General features: G+C 40.2%; 1 protein-coding gene across 4 annotated transcripts in view; it reads right to left on the bottom strand.

The window, feature by feature from the left end:
• Positions 1 to 3,154: 3,154 nt before the first annotated feature.
• CREBRF (CREB3 regulatory factor) overlaps positions 3,155 to 20,915 on the bottom strand; it is a 58,077-nt gene continuing 40,316 nt past the window's right edge. For all 4 annotated transcript variants that reach the window (XM_073575229.1, XM_073575232.1, XM_073575230.1 and 1 more), the window contains exons 9-10: positions 18,534 to 18,643; positions 3,155 to 18,408 (exon numbers count right to left, since the gene is read on the bottom strand). In XM_073575229.1, coding sequence (XP_073431330.1) covers positions 18,391 to 18,408; positions 18,534 to 18,643 — 128 coding nt within the window. In that variant the 3' untranslated portion in view covers positions 3,155 to 18,390. The remainder of the gene's footprint in view (positions 18,409 to 18,533; positions 18,644 to 20,915) is intronic.

The following is a 20,915-nucleotide window of genomic DNA, read 5'->3' as shown; positions in this document are numbered from 1 at the left end:
AAGAATTAACAGCCATGATTATTTAGGCATTTTGGGCGACCAAGTGCATCCTATGGTTCAAGCACTGTTCCCGGAGGGGAACGCCATCTTTCAGGATGATAATGCACCAATTCATACAGCTAGAATCGTTAAAGCATGGCACGAGGAACATTGTAATGAAGTTGAGCATCTCATCTGGCCCCCACAATCCACAGACCTCAACATTATTGAGCATTTATGGTCGATTTTAGATATTCAAGTTAGACGTCGATTTCCGCCGCCATCGTTGCTCCAAGAACTGGAGACTCTTAACTGAAGAATAGGCTACAATTCCTTTGGAAACAATTCACACCTTCTATGAATCCATACCTTGGAGAATTGAGGCTTCAATAGCCACAAAAGGTGAACCTACAACATATTAAACTAACTTTTGTTGATGTTTCCAGGTGTTTCTATTATTTTGTCCAACCCCTGTATATATATATATATCTAATATATAAAGCTCAAAGTGTGTATATATGTATGTATGTATGTATGTATGTATGTATGTATGTGTGTGTGTATGTATGTCCGGGATAGGCATCCGCACCGTCGCAGCTACAGCCACAAAATTTGGCAGTCACACGTCTGGATCCCGAGAGCGTCCTAAGCTATGTTGTGAGGCGAAATTTTAACCCCGCGCGTTCCAATTCACCAAACAATTTTGCCCCCGTCTACATACTGGGGGGAAAAGTGTGTGCGTGTCAAGTCCCGCCCCTCATTGTGATGTCACAATGCCCCTATTTGCATACTGGGGAAGCAGTGTGTGCACGCCAAGCCCCGCCCCTCATTATGATGTCACAATGGTTAGCATGGCGACGCTGATGTCAAAGGTTGCAAGCCCCGCCGCCGCTCATTATGATGTCGCAATGGTTGACTATGGATTGGAGGATGTGTGATGAGTATATGTGCACCGGACTATGGGATGGAGGATTTGTATGACGGGTGTATGGGCACGGGACTATGGGATGGAGGATATGTATATGGGCACGGGACTATGGGATGGAGGATATGTATGACGGGTATATGGGAACGGGACTATGGGATGGGGGATATGTATATGGGCACGGGACTATGGGATGGAGGATATGTATGATGGGTATATGGGCACAGGACTATGGGATGGAGGATATGTATATGGGCACGGGACTATGGGATGGAGGATATGTATGACGGGTATATGGGCACGGGACTATGGGATGGAGGATATGTATATGGGCACGGGACTATGGGATGGAGGATATGTATGATGGGTATATGGGAACGGGACTATGGGATGGCGGATATGTATATGGGCACGGGACTATGGGATGGAGGATGTGTGATGGGTATATGGGCACTGGACTATGGGATGGAGGATATGTATGATGGGTATATGGACACGGGACTATGGGATGGGATGGCGGATATGTATGGGCATATGGGAACGGGACTATGGGATGGAGGATGTGTGATGGGTATATGGGCATGGGACTATGGGATGGAGAATATGTATGATGGGTATATGGGCATGGGACTATGGGATGGAGGATGTGTGATGGGTATATGGGCACTCGACTATGGGATGGAGGATATGTATGATGGGTATATGGGCACGGGCCTATGGGATCGTGGATATGTATGATGGGTATATGGGCATGGGACTATGGGATGGAGGATAATTATAATTTTCTATAACTAACCACAGTTAGTTACTATGCCTGGGCAGCGCCGGGCTCTTCAGCTAGTATATATATATATATATATATATATATATATATATATATATATATATATATATATATATATATATATTATGATGGCATCACTTCCACCATATATCTATAGTATATGGCCCCATTTCCCATATTATGTGTATACATGTCATATTATATAGAATCATCACAAACAGTAAGAACAAGGTATTTCAACAAGGTTTTCATTGGCTGTAAGCCATAATCATCTACATTAACAGAAATAAACACTTGACATAGATAACTCTGTTTGCAATGGCTTTAGATAATACGAGTTTCACTTTTTGTATTGAATAACTGAAATAAATTAGCTTTTTGATATTCTAATTTTGTGAGAAGCACTTGTATAGTAATGGGGGCCCTTATACCACATAGAGAGGAACTGTGGGCACCATCATAAGGGGACTGTTGGGACACGATACTACATTCATAGAGGGGATGTGGGATCATCATACTATATATAGGATGCTGTAGGGGACATAATATCGCACAAGAGAGCTGTAGGGGACCATTATACTATATAAAGGGCGTTTTGGAGGCATACTACTATTTGTGAGGAGCTGTTGGCACCATCAGTGTATACAGCAAACCGTAGAGCCTCATACTATATATATATATATATATATATATATATATATATATATGGGCAGTGGAGACATCATATTGTACATATGGGGCCATGTAGCCATTTTACTATAATATATATATTAATCGGGAGCTCTGGGGTCATCAATGTATAACAAAGGGCTTTGGGGACCATCATACTGTATATACAGAGCTGTGTGGGCACTCAGAACAATATTTTTTATAAATGGGTACAATATTAGTTTTGATAGGGGCACTCAGGTTCCATAATTTTTTTACACTCAAGGGTATTTGTGGTTTTATTTGGTTTCATTAATAAAGGTGGTCTAAATTATTTAAAAGTACTAAAGAGATCTTGTATTAATTCCATATTAAATTAGGTTCTTCGGATTAAGGAACCCTACCCTACGAGCTATTTACCCTAAATATATTATTACGGCTGTACTGTCCTACCTAAACCATGCCTGCAGTCCATGAATTTGTATAGCACTATCAGGGTAAGTCTAATTTATAGTGTATACAAGAAGCACTAAAAACAGATTAAAAGTAACTCATAGCCTTCCCAAAATGTTTTGCCTAGACAGGCTTCATCAGGGGGCTGGGGCTATAATTATATATTCTTTTTTGATTGAGTAGTAAAAAGGTCTTACTCTGGAAATAGAGCTGTGATCTCCATTACTTGATCTTCTTATATCTTCTTCTTTGTTGAGTAGTAGGAAGGTCATGAGGAGTGTTTTGTTTTGCAAGCAAATCTTTAATAAGAGACAGACTGGGCTAAACAATAGGAGTGGTTAGAAATAATAAAGCACATACACATCTTGTCTGTGAAGAGACAAACAGCTTTATTAAATAAAAGGCAAACAGAAGATAACAGACTGAAAAAATAAACTTAAATACCAATATATATTTTTTTTTTACAGTATCTTAACTTTTGTATTACAAACTCCAGATTCGGTTCCAGCTACACAACCTCATCCTGTGTGTTTAGAGTCCATGGGGTAAAGTCCTACAGTGAGTGGTACAATAAGGACGTCTGTACATTAAAACAACAAAGAGCAAGTCAAGCTATATTTTATCTCATATGGAATGGAAGGTTGCTATATATCAAGCAAAGAAAAATGTGCAAAGGCCAAGTGCAACAAACGGATGCCTTGCTCATAGGACCAAGTAATGACCCTCGCTGGAAGGCGATTTCTCTTTCTGCAGATGAAGCGGAACACGGCTTACAATTATAGACACCATTTAGCAGCCTGTTAATTGCCAGTACAGCAAGTACAAAGAAAGAGTCTGCAGTTAATTTATGGGTCAAGCCCACTAGAATGAATCCGCAATATAACATACTAAAGTGCCGTCGGCTAAATTTCGTGCAAAAATAATATGAAGACCTACGATCATAGGGTAAGGACTTGTAGCAGCATTAAGCAGAACTTCCAGAGTGAATCCAGGCCAGGAAAATGATACGGAGTTTCGAGTGACTTAAATATAAAGCTATAATTAGGGAAATTAACAACTAAAACTGTGGAGAGGCACTGAGACAAGCAGTGTTGGAACTACTTGCAAGTACTATCACATGTTTGACTACTAAACTATTTGGATGGCACAATTTCTTCTTTAAGATAAAACTTGGAGCCATTTTATCTTAATGAAGAAATTGTATTATGAGTAATTGCCCAATATTTTGATAGTAGCAGGAGATCCTGCCATGGAAGCCTCTAAGACAAGCTGCATGAAATAAAGATTTTCCCACAACCCAGCAGGTTTAGTAGAGGTTTGTTGGAATTGATTTACAGGATCTGGCCCCATCAGTCATATCAGCAATCTGTGGATGCTGGACGAGAACCATGAAACAGCCTCCTACCTCCTGGAATCTGTGGCTCATCTTTTGATTAGCTGGCCTGGAGCAGCGCCATCGTTGTCACATGACGCACACAATGTCACACTAGGCAGGTTAAGCAAAAGAAGAGTCGCAGATACAGGATGGTAGGAGGCAAGGTTCAAATAAAGCAGGTCCCGCATATCTTGGCAAATAAAGCAGGTCCCGCATATCAACTTGCACCAACTCCAAGGCTTAGTAGTAGATTTTCTTTTAAAAATTATGAAATTAAAGTATTTATTCTACAGTATTTTTTTATTGTAAAACTAAAGCTTTTTATTGATATTTTATCGATATAACAATTTAAAAACAAAAATAGACTGCAAGAAGTGGGCTCTGCTGTAAAATGAGTCATACTACTGCGGTCTCCAGCATTCTCTAACTTTCGCTAACCACTCAGTATCCAGCCTTACATTAACATTAATAAATGTCATATTAGCAATGGAAAATACAGGAGATTGAATAGAACATAAATGCAAATGCCCATAGCTATAACAAATGAAGTAAAATGAAACCTGGCATACAACTTTATTGTATTTACATCTTATTCCACTCATCATGTGATCGCTGAGATTGTTTGCAAGCATTGTCCATGACAGGAGAGGCACTCAAATGTACAGGATGTTTTGTTTTTTGTTTTGTCAGTCAATAAACACACATATTCTACATTTTTTTCCTTCAATGGTCCAAGTCAACAAGGGCCTAGGACAAGCCCAACTACTGTTCTGAATGTACAAGTAAGGCACAGTTATAAAAGCCACATCACACGCACGACAGGCAAGGGTTAACAAACAAGACGTAGGTCTCTTCAATAAGTGCTATAAGTGACCATCCCCTCAAAAAAATGTAAGTGTTATACGTGACCATCCAAAGTGCTTGGGGTCTACTGCAGGAGATAGTCAATAAGTATGTAAAGAAGAGACAGTAATACTGGAATAGAGTTTGTGCCCAATAACCACATTTGGTTGTTGGCTTCAGAATTAGGCATTCGTAGCACAATTTGGAAAATAGCGAGAGACCACCGCAATAAATGCACCAAATACGGGCAAGTACCAAAACATAAAATTACAAAATTGTACGGTGGTCGCCTCTAAAGTGACGAGTTTCTACAATTCAGGATTTCCCCTACCCAGGGACTTTCCTAGACCCACAACTGCCCTAATCAAGTTTAACCAGATCTAAAACCCCAGAGATAACATCCCCAGGTATAAAATCCAGTAAGGTTTCTAGCTCAGCCTTGCGTGACGTGTGCATGCTGTGCAAAATGAAACATTGAGTTTTTACAAGTTAACAACACACAGAGGTGGGTTATATAGGATGTTCAAATCCAAGCTGAACCCACAGTATACCACCTTATGTAGCTGGAATCAGGCTGTCCCCAAGGACACAAAATGCAGAAATCAACACATATATATTGATGTTTTACACACATTTTCTTCATGACAGCATTAAGTACACTAGAAGATTGACAATAGAATACATGGATATATGTTTTATGACAATAGAGGAAGCAGAATATTACTGGCATGAAAGTACAACCATATCTAGACTGTTTTAAATACCACAGAGTCTCCTGGTTAATGTGTAAAGCCGCACAGCTTTCCTTTGAAACTGTGTCATTATGTGGAGGGTGCACGGTGGCTCCTGGTGGACTTGGCCAGGCTCAGACAGTCTCCTACTTCTATGGATTTATGGTCATATTGGTCCTAGGTTACAACTGTTTTATTACCTTTGAGTAGATCGGCCTGAGAAAAGGATGTGGGGGTTGGTTTGTAAGAGCTTTCTGTATGATCGGACCAAACCAACATCTTGTGTTTAATACCCATAAGAGCTTTAAAAGGTAATATATAGGTGGTCTATGGAAAAAGATCATAAAAAGTCCCTTACTGTACCTTCTCCTAAAGCTTATGCTCACCTTTGAACACCACTTGACAGTATGGTAGATTCAGAATTAAAGGGTTATTCCTAGAGATGAGAAATTAAATCTGCGCTGCCCTGGTATGTCCACTCTGGTCCTCTGTGTTTCTGTGTGTGGCAGATGGTCTTCCCTTCTGCTGTTAGTATCTTTGGTGCCTCTGGCACTTACTAGGCTCTGCCAAATCATGACATTCATAAGGCCTAATCATACGACATCATAAAGTGTGTACAAGATGTCTGCCAACTGAGAGCAGCTTTCCTCACAAACCTACCAGCACTTCTGTTCATAAAGATGGCTGCTGGTGGAGGAACCTGTGAGTGTCCAGTTTATCAGCCTCTTCCAATTGTAAAACATATCACATAGGAAAGCTGCTCTTCTATTGGAGGAGGCTGATGGACAACTGTGGTCACATCAGCAGCCATTTTATGGGCAGAAGAGCTGGAAAGTAGGCCAGAAAAGCTTCTCTAACAAAAGAAAGTGGACAAGCCTTTTTCGAGCAAGAAACACAAAATATGCTGCACTGAGGATGCCAGGTGCAGAAATATAGACTGGCTACTAGTGGAGGACTGGAAGCCATACAATGGCAGCTCACAACAAAATCCTCATCTCAAAAATATTCCCAGTTAAGCCCAAGACTGGAATATCGGTCTCCTTGAGCACAGGAGGTCAGACCTCCATAAAAAGCAGAGTAGGCTGCATTTTGCCATTTCCGTAACTCCCATAGTAGCGATAGGGAATTACAGATAGCCATGTGAGCTGAGCTACCCAGTGTTTCCAATTCCCCGATATCCCGCGGTTGGCTCAGAGACAGAAAGTCCAGTCTCAGACATGATTGACTTAGACAGAAATAACCCTATATTCTATAAAGATTGAGTAACTTGGTAAATACACTGCATTACATATGTTGTACTAAAACCTGGTATAGTCTGGATTGTAGGTAGTACAGAGCTGGCATCTCCAAGCATTTCTTCTATGCCAAGTCAAAAACTAAAGAAAAAGACACGGTCTTCTAGTGGGTGGCTGATTTTCTAGATGCTCTCTTTTTTCACGGTAGACTATGCTGGGTGAAAAGCATACAGCGTTTCCCTAATGCTGGCTGGCCAGTCTCAGTTCTTCACCATCAATCTCTGTGATTTTCACTATGGGCAGAGTTGGCCTTCACTCACGCAGGATACACGACATGAGTAGTAGTACCAAAACTATCCCGCTGCATTATAGGTACTCTGCTAAATTGTTATTTAGACAAGTATCCATTAAAGGTTCGACTTTTTCTAGTAAATATCCAACAGCATAGAAAATGCAATAGATTTACCAAAGTTACTCAAAGTTGTCTGTACATTACATGTCAATAAAAACTGTAAAATGAAAGTTTAAAGGGAAACATATGTTTTAAGAAATTTACCATGCAACCTACTTCCTAATAACATCAAAGATTGCACATTAATTGTAAAATATTTCATGCAAAACACACTTAGGATAAATTCCGCAATATCGAAATTCAGGACTGTCTGACCATGTCCCGGATGACAATAGTCAAATAGACAACCGTGTGATTTCAACCTAACCTGAGGCTTAACGTCCCTCTGTATCTTAACTGCCAGCGACATGTTTCTTATGTCAAGTATTGCTGCAGCATACAGAGCAGTCCAGAGTTAGCAGCAAATGGCAGGAAACTATATCTGAATATATAGATTTATGTAAAACAAATCTATTTCCTTTGAAACAAAGTGCTTAACTGAAATACACAAATACTTACAAAATAAAGTGTCACTTCGAGCAACCTAAAACAGAAGGTCTCCTAAAACCTACGCTCTACACAAGCTGGCAATAACACTGGCATGACCACATAGAGGCAGGAGAATCAACGTGAAATGTATCCGGTAACTACCAAAAGGGTGATGAAGATGGAGATAAGAAATGTTCGGGGGTGCAAGGTTCTGGTTAAAAGAAAACCCTTCAGTTATATGGGGAAATGACTACCCTTCTTTGTCCAGTAGCAGAAAAGCAAGGCTCAGTTTAGACTACTACTAAAGAGTAAAATGCACAGAACTGCATAATTAATGCATTTTTATTCTCACACAAGTGCAATATAGACCAATTTCACACCGTCTTTTTCAGTCCCGTACTATGGCCTCCTGAACTGACAGGTTCATTAGTCCCCATGATCCAATCATTTTGGGGGACAGTCAAGAAAAACTGTACCTCCACGTAAAAATACCACCCTTTCTTTTTCTTCAAGTCAAACACTTTATACACGTCTGCGTGAAATGAGCCCATGTGTATTCTGTAGGTCTTGCACAAAGATTAAGGCTAGGGATTCACTAAAATTTTGCTGAGCGAGATAAGGATGGTAATGTGGCATTACACCATCATATGCAATGATTGTGGATGCTGTGACACTGGAGGGCCCATAAAAAATATGTGGCAAGACCCCCGCAAAAAAGCCTGCTGGATTTTTGGTCACAGGCTGCAGTCGAATGCAACCACCACTCATCTGAAACACATCTAATGGCGGTTGCAAATCTCAATAGTGACCAAATCGCAACGAAACAGCACCAAAACACAAATTTTACGGGTGCCAAAAAGTAACTATGTAGCCCTAGCTATAAAGTGCCAAGTCTTGATATCTTTGTAGAGGTCCTACAAATCTAAGTGAGAACGTATCTAGCTTAGGCTCCATTCACAAAAGTTTGAGGATCAGTTAGGAGGACCAGTCACATTCTTCCTCATTTTATCTGAAATAAATAATGTAGCGTATGCTGCACCTTATGCTCCGATAAAATGCAGGATGCCATGATGGTCATTGGTGTCCGTTTGGGTGCCGATGACACCGGACACCACTGTTCTTTCCGTATCTCTACTCCTCTACAAAATATGGCAATACTTGCCCTGATGTGAATGATCTAATGATGTAACTGGTTCCTCAACATTATCTTTGGGCATTGTGTCAAAATAATTTTCTAGAAACAACAGCAACTAGAATTATTTTTCTCTCAATTTCTGCTACAAACTCCCTACAACTTACCCTAATCCATAGAGAATGCATGAAAAAGTAAATTATTTCCTGAAGGCCACACATACTAACCACAATACATAGTATTACTGAGATTTTTGGGTTTCTTCTCGATGGATCAGAAAAGAAGAAATGACAACGTAGATGTAAACTCAGCCTAACCCTTTCTATGAAAAGCAGGAATATGTAAAAAAAATCTCTAAAAGGCAATCACTAAAAAAACCCTAAAAGCACAGCAAGTCATATCCACACCGTCTGTCATTAGCGAACTATACCAATCAGTACAGATGGCCCCTCAAAGAGAAAACCAATGCAATATACAATCCAGTTCAACAACTATCTAGAATACATTAAATCCCACAAGTTTCTCAAGACATGAAATATGTGACACCATACCGAGTAAGAAGAGCCACTAAATATTGAATTGTATTAGCGTGTTTCCTGAGTCGTTTGTGCTTTTGAGGACATCAGAGCAGAGTTATTGGTGTGGGCCCAAGAGTAGGTAGCAAGGCGTCAGATGGTTGGAGTGTTTTCTTACATAGCCCTGTATTTGTCATAAAGCAGTTGGCAAATGCAAAAGCCAAAAAGTACAGGATTTGTGGAAGTGGTGATGTGTTTTTCCGAAGTTTAGAGTTTACTATTGAAATGGCTTGGGGTGTTATTACAGCAGTAAAGGGCTGAAGTATACAGTACATTAAAATACCCTCTAGGTAAAGGGTTTTGGCATTATAATTGTGCGCTGCGCTGACAAACATCAGCTGATGGATGTCATTCTATACGCCCTCTGTGTCGAGAAGGATCAGAAAAAAGCCTGCAGAACACAACGGTGGCGAAAGAAGAATATCAGAGAGAACATATACTCAAAAATATCTGTATTTCCCTAAAGGAAACCTTTTTTTTTACTCCTCAAAAGCTGATCTTGAGGAAGCAAACCAGGAAGCAACACCAGTGGGTTATAAGGCACTCCAAAAATTCCACCAACTTCCAGACACAATTACTAATAAAAGTAAAAAATAGAAATGTCATAAGGAAGGATCTGGCCTCCTATCGGACAACAAAGTGCAAAAAGAATAGGAGCACCTCCCAAAACATAGTTGGGAATTAATGTAGCAGCTACCAAAGAGGACTTCTTCAGTTTGTGGGCCAAGAGGCACACGTCTATTGTAACACGGAATAGTTCAATGAGAGATCTGAAAATTGGTCGGGACTTTTCAGTATTCGCCGCTTACATCAATGGAAAATGCAGTACGGAGTCTAGGAGAAGCAAAGTACTTAACTTCCTGAAGATAAGCCATATTTCTACTAAGCAATCTACCAATTTTAACACGAATAAGTCAATATCTCTACTAAATCCAAATTGGACAGCAAATTTCACATCAAGAAACATGTCTGGTTGGCTCTTCCTTAAGGATTAAAACAGACCAGTCTGTTTTTTAGCTCCGGACATTAACAGAGAATTAAAGCGATTTTCCCAAGTTAAGTGAAATGCATAAATATGTTATTATGGCTCCTCTTCTGATTAGTAGGCCTGGCACAATGTCATTTTTGCCACATGAAGCACACGACATTGTGCTGGGCCTAATAATCAGAAGAGTCACTGGGGATGCTGGCAGGAAGGAGAAGGGTCGCAGATCTATGGCTCAGGCAACCACTGGCTACCGACAGGACATACCGTGCTTACAATGGCTCTGTGAGGTCTCTCTTACCATCCTAGTTAGCAACACAGGATAGGAAACTGTATATATCTCTAACTTCTATTAGTTGATGTATTATTTAAATGTTAAAAGTGGTTAAATGTTGTAAAACCCTGTGAGTCCACAGCTATAGCATGAATAATAAGCCACTACATGGCCCCAATTTATTAAGACTGGGGTTTCATATGCCAATCTTCGTGATAAGATGTGCCAAATTCATTAAGAGGACAAACGCCAGTTAATGAATTTGGCACATCTTATCAGTGGCATGCACCTCACCAGAAATGTGTAACATTTCTAACCAAAGAGCCACCACCACATTCAATAAATAGGACTGGCGCACGCAGCCATTGCCTGTCCCGGCTATGCTTAATATGGTGCAGCTGCTTGAAACTGCCATGAAAATGTCAAAAGTCTCATTTTTTGTGCAACTCTGCACTGCTCACATATTTTGCAACCAAAGTGTTATATGCCAGTTTTCTGCCATAAACAATTTGTGTATTGGCTCCTATATATTCCCAAGCTCTGTCCTGTTCTGCCTTTAGGTTAGGTTTTTGAAATTTTACCTCTTCTGAACCTATCGCATACGGAGTTGCTTCTGCACCGTAAATCACGGTATCTGTTTGCAGCCACCTATTTGTGTCACCACCCTGTTAATATGCAGAAGAGATTGTTTTAATGCCCACTGCCTGCAATGGAACATGATTGCTTGCATTGATAATGTGCTGGGAAAATTTTTGTCAAAAAGTATTTGGTACTTCGATCTTGCTCAACAATCATCTGTAAAATATGAAAGTGCACAATGTCACTAGTCGTGGTGAAATCTTCATCGTACAAACAACTGCATTGTTGTCTGGCCAGCTGTCTACCACATCTTACCAATGAGAAACTCTATCCTGCATCTAGGTAGCTTGTCCGCATCCTTAAGGGTATATGTTGGAAATCTGTAGCACGGTAGATCTCCAAAATAACAGGCTTCATAAAGAAATACTTAAAAAAGTGCAGTAGGTGTTAGTATCTATAGGTTAGACGATGTTAATGCCATTGTTGCTGTAGTAAACAGATAAAATGGCAACATGATTGAGGTCTCAGTCATTTAATTGTATCCTTCCCCACTATAGGTACATGAAAACACACATGCAAGATCATCTTGGTGAACCCCCTTGTCTAAAGGCCCCTTAACATTTAGCAATGCACCAGCGATCCCGACCACAATACGACCCGGTCAGGATCGCTGGTGCATCGCTAAATGGTCGCTAGTGAGCTGCCACACAGGCAGATCTCACAGCGATGTAGCGACGCAGCAGCGGTCGTTACTTACCTTTCACATGCAGCGATCCTGGCGTCCTCCCGTCCGCGTGTCGCTCGTCAGCGCCAGCAAGAAGTCCAGCAGGAAGCGCCCGATGAGAAATGGAGCCGGCTGATCTCGCGTGATCAGCGACAGACAGCGGGGGAGCCGGTCAGAGGCAAGTATCACACATAGCGATATCGCTGCTGCGTCACCAAATCGGTGATGCTTTAGCGATATCGCTATGTGTAAAACCCCCTTAAGACCACCATTAATTTCCATAATGGAAAGAGTCTACTGCAACATACTGTCACCAATGTGGATGTCCATTTCTTTAAGTACAAGGACCATTCATTCTGGGAACCACTGGTGTTTCACACCTGTATCTAAAACATTACGAAAATACTAAAATTGCTATGCTCTTTAAAAATGGATGTTAATATTGATATTGTATGTCTCCTGCCCTATGCCTGCAAAACATGAACCTAGTTTAAAAGGCCTTTAACAGTGTTATATTTTGAGTCTGTGTTATACATAGGGTTTCTAATACCCTCTTTTTCTGAGATCCAAATTTTTTTTCAGAAAAAATATAAAAATGGAAATGAGGTTCTGTTTTAACCAAATAAACCATGAAATACTCCTAATATTTAAGCCAAAAATGTTCTCAAAGTGTCCATACACCTTGGATTGCAGGCCAACTTATAGAACTCTCTCCCCTTCCCCAATATATATGAACGCTCAACTGAGCATGCATGTGTTCTTGGTATGTATCAGGCATGCTGAAAACAAACATACTTAAATCATCTTTACCCAGAGATCTGTTATCTGGAGAAAGTTTTCGAATCCCATACTTAACAGATGGGTTAGCCAGCTTTGGTCGAGATTTGTCTGCTGTGTATGGTCACCTTTACATTCTGGCTGGTGCCAAAACTGAGTCCATTTAGGGTAGATGTAAAGCTGTCAGTTCACATGACTGCTCACGTTTGAGCACTTATTTGGCTGTCAGTCATCTCTACCTTTTCCCCCATAAACATGAACTTTTGGGTCATCTGAAGAACAAAAAACCTCAAGGATTAAAATTCAAACTGCCTGACGCTTAGAGTCAGGAGGCCTACACATACATCAAACCATAGTCCTAAAATGACGATATTAGCGGGTCTAGACTACCTCAGTCTAATAAATACTGGGGTCTTAAAAAGGAACTGTCACCAAATTTTCCATGTTGTACTGAACACATGATGTGTAAAAAAAAAATATATATTTATTTCATCTCTTCATTGCAGAGTTATTAGCAATTAAAGTATTTATTTGTTAAATTAAATGACAGCGACAGACAAAAAAAAAAAAAAAAAGGCAAGTGGGTGTTCAGACAAGTTTTCACTGGGGGTGTGTAATTCTTCTACCTGTATGATGCGGTCTAATCATAGTCTCAAAAGGAAAGAAGAACACCCCCCGCTAAAGTTCAGAACAGATTTCTCAGTGTGTGAGATGTATGACAGACAGCCCTGATCTCCTAATCTAACCTCCTGTATTATTAGGAAGCACAGTCGACCAACACCTTTCAGGTAAGGTCCATGTAGGAGGAGGTGCAGTGCAGCTGAGTTTAGTGGTCTCACATTACAAAAGTTTCTATCAGCTTTCCTGATTACGGAGTGGGTGAGATGTAATTACACTTACGTCTACTGTGCTCAAGCAACTTGTACTCGCTCTGCAGTGAAAGCAAGGTTGTCAATAATTCTCATACAAGAGTAACCTTTCTGTTCTGGACTGACTTTGCGAGATGTAATGACACCCTGGCCAGATCTCACTGTAGAGAGAATAAAAGTTTAGCATAACAGACATGTTATGTGTGATGCTGACTCTTTGAGCTCTCATCTCCAGAAAGGCAGTACAGCACAGAGGACAGTGCTAACAGAGCTGCTAGAAGGGTGTGTAATGTGAAACTGCGAAACACGGCTGTGCTTCCCCCTCCCCCCCACAGAAGGACCTTTCCTGAAAGGTGTCAGTCATCTGTGCTTTCTAATCATCCTGGAGTTTAGACCATAAGATCAGAGCTGTCTGTCATACACTGAGAAACCCTCTCTGAGTTATGGCGATGGTGGTGGAAGGTGTTCAGCATCATACAAGGAGAAGTAGTACATTCTCTCCGTGAAAACTGTCTGATAACCTTTTTTTTTTTTTAAGGTCAAGTGTTAATGCACCAGGTGCCAAATACTTTGACTGTTAAAATCTCCGCACAGGACAGACTAAGCAAAAAAAAAAAAAAAAAGTTTATCTATTTCTTTATTCCGATCTGCAGTCAATATTACATTGTGTGCCCAATACAGCATGAAAAAAAGGTTCTGTTTTAAAGAGTACCAGACGTTTTAAAGATGTTCCCTTTTCATTCGATACGTTGGGACCCGTTAAAATAAGAAACCTTATACTTGGCTATCGTGCAGGCGCCGTTCCAGCGGTGTCGGCACTTGCTCTTCCGGGAGGTTGTTACAGCACGCTAGCCCTGTGCCCAATCAGCACAGGCTTCACTGTCCCTGCCTTCAGACGTATATATAATCAATAGGAAGGGAGTGTTCAGCCGCAGCTCTCACTTCCTACTGAGTACTCGTACGTCTGAACGCAGGAACAGTGAAGCCGATGCCGACTGGGCACAGGGCTAGCGTGCTGTAACAACTTCACGTGAGCCCCAGTAGTGTGGGCAAAACTGGAAAGGCGCCGGCATGGGCGGGCAGTTAAAGCTTTTTTATTTTCAGTGGGCAAACACTCAGATTGAGAAGGAGCAGTCCTACTAGGGGACAACCCTTTTAATTTTTATTTAATGAATCAATAGTACACACAAAAATAAGCAACTTTGTAATATATTTTTAATACTTTTTTTTTGCCAAGACTGATAATGAATTCTCAAAATTCAGAATTCATGGGTAAAATCTGTACTCAGTGACCACAGATTTTTACATTACGGAGGTAGAAGAAGAAATGTTATGCAGACAGGAGGTGGTGTGAGGAGGCAAGAGCTTGGCCTCCATCTCCTCTCTCCAGAGAATCAGATCTCTAATAAGATAAATGAAAAGTTGCTTATTTTTTATTTGTACCACTGATTCATGACATAAAAGAGTAATTATCAGGCTATGTGCCCACGTAGCGATTCTGAAGCAGAATAAACCTGAGCAGAATAGCACACCCTGCTCCCGGGAAAACGCATGCGGTTTTTGACGCGCTTTTTTTTAAGCGTTTTTGCATGCGTTTTCCAAATCATTTTTGCCCATATAATTGATGGTATGCGGAATCGCGTGCGAGTCCGCAAAATTAATGAACATGCTGCGTTTTTAATCGCTAAGCGTTTCCGCAGCGGCTAAAAACGCACTATTGGCACAACATGTGCGTTTTTCATTAAAAATCAATTGGATGCTTTTCTTAAGCGTTTTTGCAGCAGAATCGCTTGTCTAAAAGCGTTGCAGAAACGCTTAAAAAACGCTACGTGGGCACACAGTCTCACTATAATTTTTAAGTGGTACGTGAAAAACAGTATACCAAGCTATGTGGCATACATTCAGAGGGTGACTGTATACAATATAGTTGTCAAGGCTTTAATTCCAACAAATATATCAGGAGATTTCACTGGATGTGTTGTAAAAAGAACCCAACACAGACCAAAAAAATCTTGCTGTATAAAACAAAGACTCAAATCAAACTGATTAACCGCATGAAGTCTACCTGAGTAACCACAGACCTGACCCCACACAGTTAGCTAGGGCTATAAGGCTAATGTTCAGCAGCACATACGTTCACACTGACCAAGAGCTCATTCTAGCAAGGCTCACAGCTCCCAAACTCACCATTTACTGTGCACAAACCAAAGTGATAGAGCTACAACCAACAATGCACCCCAATACTGAAGTTTAACCCACTGTACTGAACACTAGTGCCGTCACATCATATGCCATACCTGCTTCTACTTACCTGGTGTTCGGAAGGTAACTAAGAGTAAGGAAAGTGTGACGAATATTTACGTATCGCACAGATTGTTAGATAGTTAAGACTTCATTAGGACCATAAACAAAAATAAAACCCCAAATTTACAAAATATATAAGGCACATCTTAGGAAGCCATCTCATTTTTGGCATTACAACTACCACAGTACCACAGGACATCATATAAATAAAAAGAAAAAAAAAAAGCATAATCTGCAACATTCATCGTTTCATTTTTATGGCATATACTTCAAGAATTTCTATGAATAAATTGGAACCGAATGCAACGAGGCTACAAATACACGTGTCGGAAATGGAAACTCAAGCACTGGCTTTTGTGCTAAAGAGCAGAGCTGGATCCAAGTGAAGAAATCCACTGGTGAGCCAACAACAGACTGATCAGGACCGAGCCAGAACAGACATCCACTTCAACTCAATGACTTCAGAAGGTTTTTGTCTTTTTACTAAATTATTGAGCCATTCCCTTGCCGCACCTTCTTTACCAGGAAAGGAGTATTACTACACTCCATGCATCTGCAGAAATACTACATGCAGGATAAAATAAAAACATATTCATAAACATGAAAATAAATTCAAATCCCTAACATCCAAAGAAGCAATTCCTGCAGTACTAATACAAAAATATAAAATCTATTTTTTTCTATTTTTTTATTTTTTTTACTTTTTTTCTTTTTTTTTATCTTTCAGATCATGCTCTGAATGATCAAGAACATTAAGAAAAAAAAATATTGGCAAATATTACAATATTTAAATTTCTGTCTTTCTTCTACCCTTCGGTCTGAAGATTAATATATTCAGGTGCATGTTACAATAGCAAAAATAGATATATTTATAGATATATATATATATATATATTTATTTGTTTTACAATGCCAATGGGCCTACCAGTTTCATACCACCTTGCTAGGATGGGAAATATCAGATTCTGGAAGTTGAACTAGATCAATGAAATGTAGCAGCTCCACCTATCCTCCAAAAATCTACTAATAAAACAAAGAAAAAACTAATAAAAAAAAAAAAATAGTCTTTGTTTATCTACAATGGGAAAAATCGGTCTCTTGAATGTAGACACAAGACTGTGAATGCACCCTCCAAATGTATATATTGATACTCGGAAAATTGGACCACTACGAAAAAGAAAACTAAAATTCACAGTTTGTTAAATTCCCTAGCTATCCCAGAATTCTGCTGACCTCTGTTATATATATATATTTATATATAGTTATATTTTTTTGTTTTTACATTCATTACAGTATTTTATAAGCTGTGCAAATCTTTACTTTGACTGGCAGTCTGCCACCTCAATGTGTTTTTCTTTGGTACAAAACAAAAAGAAAACAATCAAAGTAATGTGCAATTTTTGTTTCTCTCTTTTCCAAGTTAAAAGTACCAAAGAGAAGAAAAAGAACAAACAAGGAAAAATAGTGCGGCTTATAGTTCAAGAGCCACTTTTTTTTTTTTTGTTTTTTTTTTTTTTTTGTTTTTTTACTTTTTATGTATCTATTACAATTCACAGACTCTGTGGCACATATCTACATTTTTTAACATGTTCCTATATACATTCGGAGAAGAAAAAGAAAAAAAAAAAAAAAAAAAAGAAAAAAGGGAAGTCACAAGGATTTCGTTTTTAAACATTGAAGCTTAACCCGATAAATATGCACCAAACTATGCATCTTAGGCCACTACACTACAAGGTTTAAAATATCTTATAATGTTTTAAAGCATACAAAAATCCTTAACGGCTTTAAGCTGTAGAAGAGTCTTTCACTCCGCAAATAACAAGGCACAAAGATGAGTCTTTAAGATCAAAGTTCCACTTGCGACAAACTATCAGCAATCGCAATGTTATTTTATCCACAAATACATGTTATATATAAAGCCACTTTTTGACATTTGCACTGCTACCGCATCACTTAGTGCAGTCTACCTGTGCACGTTCTGCATTCAGAGCAGGAATCATGTCTTTACCTCCCATTTCAGATAGTGGCTTATTATCACTTGTGTCTTAAGCTTATTCCAGCTAATTTTGGCATTAGCTAAAAACTATGTGAATCTAAAAAGGAAAAAAAAAAAAATTGGTTTCTGACTCTAAGACAAACAGTTCAAATACATTATTTGTTTTTTTTGCACATTTATATATTGGATATATAAACTCCATGGCAATGATAGAATTGCTGCCAATAGTACTCTATGAACAAGTAGCCACGAACAACCAGACACTGTGATGACGCAGAGTTCCATGCAATGGGTATTCGCGCTTGTCAGCATGTCAGTTTGCTTATTCCACCCAACAAACCTGCTAAATAGAACCATAACAGATTATGAGAGGATATACATGCAAAATTGAAGTTCTTAGTGCAGACTTGGGAGAAGACACGAGATGATGACGCATCAGCACTGGCTGGGAAGAGAAGGTCACACCTTTGAAGTTGGTATACGGAGCCCCACTAAGCCACCAGTAGGATCTCCCTCTGAAGTTTTTTCCAAAACTTGATTTACAAACTCAGATGTCTGGCCTGCTACTGATGAACCTGAAAGAAACAAGAGAGATTAGGTTTATAAAAAAAAAAATTAGGCTTAGAGTAAAATAAATGTGCTTTGAACATGGCTGCTTAAAGGGAATAAGTCTTCAGGAAATCCCCATTATAAAAATAGATTATGTTAAATATATTTGATATATATTTTTTTTTATTTTCAATATCCCCATCTTTATTACAAAAACACACATCTTGCCATTTTTACACTGGTCACTAGGCTTAACACATGACTCCACATACTCCCTGTTTTGTAGAGATTAGTGATGATTAGTATGCTTTCGTCACTGTTGTCCACCATCACCTACTCTCTATGCTCCAGTCACTAGGCATTAAGGACACTGCTCTCTCCTGGTTCTCTTCCTATCTTTGTAACCGCTCCTTCAGTGCATCATTCGGTGTCTCCACTTCATCTCCTCTTCCTCTCACTGTTGGGGTCCCTCAGGGCTCAGTCCTTGGCCCCCTTCTCTGTCTACACAGCCCCAATTGGACAGACCATCAGCAGATTTGGCGTTCAGTACCATCTTTATGCTGATGACACACAACTATACACGTCATCCCTTGACCTTACCCCCGTTGTACTGCAGAACGCCAGTGACTGTCTGCAGTCTCCAAAATCATGTCCGCTCTCTATCTGAAAATCAACCTCTCAAAAACTGAACTTCTGCTCCCGCCGTCTACTAACCTCCCTAAATCTGACATTTCCCTCTCCGTGGGTGGCAGCATAACAACACCCCGGCAGCAGGCGTACTGTCTGGGTGTTAGGTTTGACACCAATATATCCTTCACCTCCCATATACAATCTCTTGCCCGCTCTTGCCCCTTACACATCTCTACAATCCATTCTTTTCTCACCATGGAAACAACAAAAACCCTCACTGTTGGCCTGATTCACTCCCGCCTGGACTACTGTAATGCTCTATTAATTGTCTCCTCCTCACTCGACTTTCCCCCCTCCATTCCATCCTTAATGCAGCAGCCAGGGTCATCTATCTGGCTAATCGGTACTCGGACACATCCGCTCTTTTCCAGTCGTTACACTGGCTGTCCATTCATTATAGGATCCTGTTGTGAGCTCATTTTCGGGTTTGCCTCTGGCTTCTGGTGAGGGTTATGGAGCTGGCTGTGCTGATAGAGGAGTAGTGAGTTCTCTATCTGGACTCCCTCTGTTGGTGAAGGGAGGTAATGAAGCTGATCTAAATGGCAGAGACCGGCCACCTGAGGAAGAGGACTGCAATTGGACATCAGGAGTTTCTGATTGGATTTAAGGCAGCCAACTCCCTAGTTTCTTGCTAGTGATTTTTCCTGACTGTGGCTCCTGGTTTCCAGTTTGGTTCCTGCCTTCCTAAAGCTAAGTTTTCTCTGCTATTGTTCATATGAGTTTTTGTGTTCAGCCAGCCCTGGCTGGGACTGGGCTGAATCCCCATTTTGTCTCTGATCAGTTGATCTCTTTTGCTCTGTCTTCAGAATATACCTGAGTGCTGATATAGTGATTTGAAGTCTAGCGACTTCAGGGCCTTTTTCTATCAGACGTGTTGGACATTTTTTTGGCAGGGTTTTTTGCGTGATTGCAGACAGCAGCTTTTCTTTCCTGTCCTTTTTAGTTAGTGAGGGCCCCATCGTTTGCTCAGCCTATCTTTCTATCTGTGTCTCTGCTTTCATCTTGTTTCACCGACAATACATGTTGGGGGCTGTCTATTGCTTTGGGCTCTGCTCTGGGGCAGTTTAGATTTTCCCTTTCTTTAAGTTTATTTAGTTCTCCGGCTGTGACGAGGCGTCTAGGACCACCGTAGGCACGCTCCACGGCTACTGCTAGTTGTTGTGGATAGGATCAGGGGTTTGCAATCCGCTAGTTACCAACCTCTCCGGTTTTCTGGGCTTAGCTTGCTTTTTGGTTTTTCCTCCTCGGTGACTCAATCATAACAGGATCCATTTCAAACTGCTTGTTCTCACCCACAAAACACTGGCTGGTGACCAGCTCATGCAGCCGTTTATCTATCCCCCACTCCCTCAAGATGCCTGGACCATCACTGTAAATACACACCTGTACTTTGTATCTCCCCACTTCATTGTAGATTGTAAGCTCTCACGAGCAGGGTCGTCTTATTTTGCTTTAATTATTGTAGTATTGTATTATCTTTAACGTTGTTACTTATGACTGTTGTGTATGAACTGTTAAACTGTAAAGCGCTGCGGAATATGTTGGCGCTATATAAAGATTATTATGAGCGAACATGCTTGGATTACGCATTATCCAAGCATCTTGCCC

Source organism: Dendrobates tinctorius, unplaced genomic scaffold, assembly GCF_039654945.1.
Source record: "Dendrobates tinctorius isolate UK_male_01 unplaced genomic scaffold, ASM3965494v1 ptg000043l, whole genome shotgun sequence".
Lineage (NCBI taxonomy): Eukaryota > Metazoa > Chordata > Amphibia > Anura > Dendrobatidae > Dendrobates > Dendrobates tinctorius.
The sequence above is the reverse complement of the archived record's forward strand: the minus strand, read 5'-3'. Positions and strand labels throughout refer to the sequence as shown.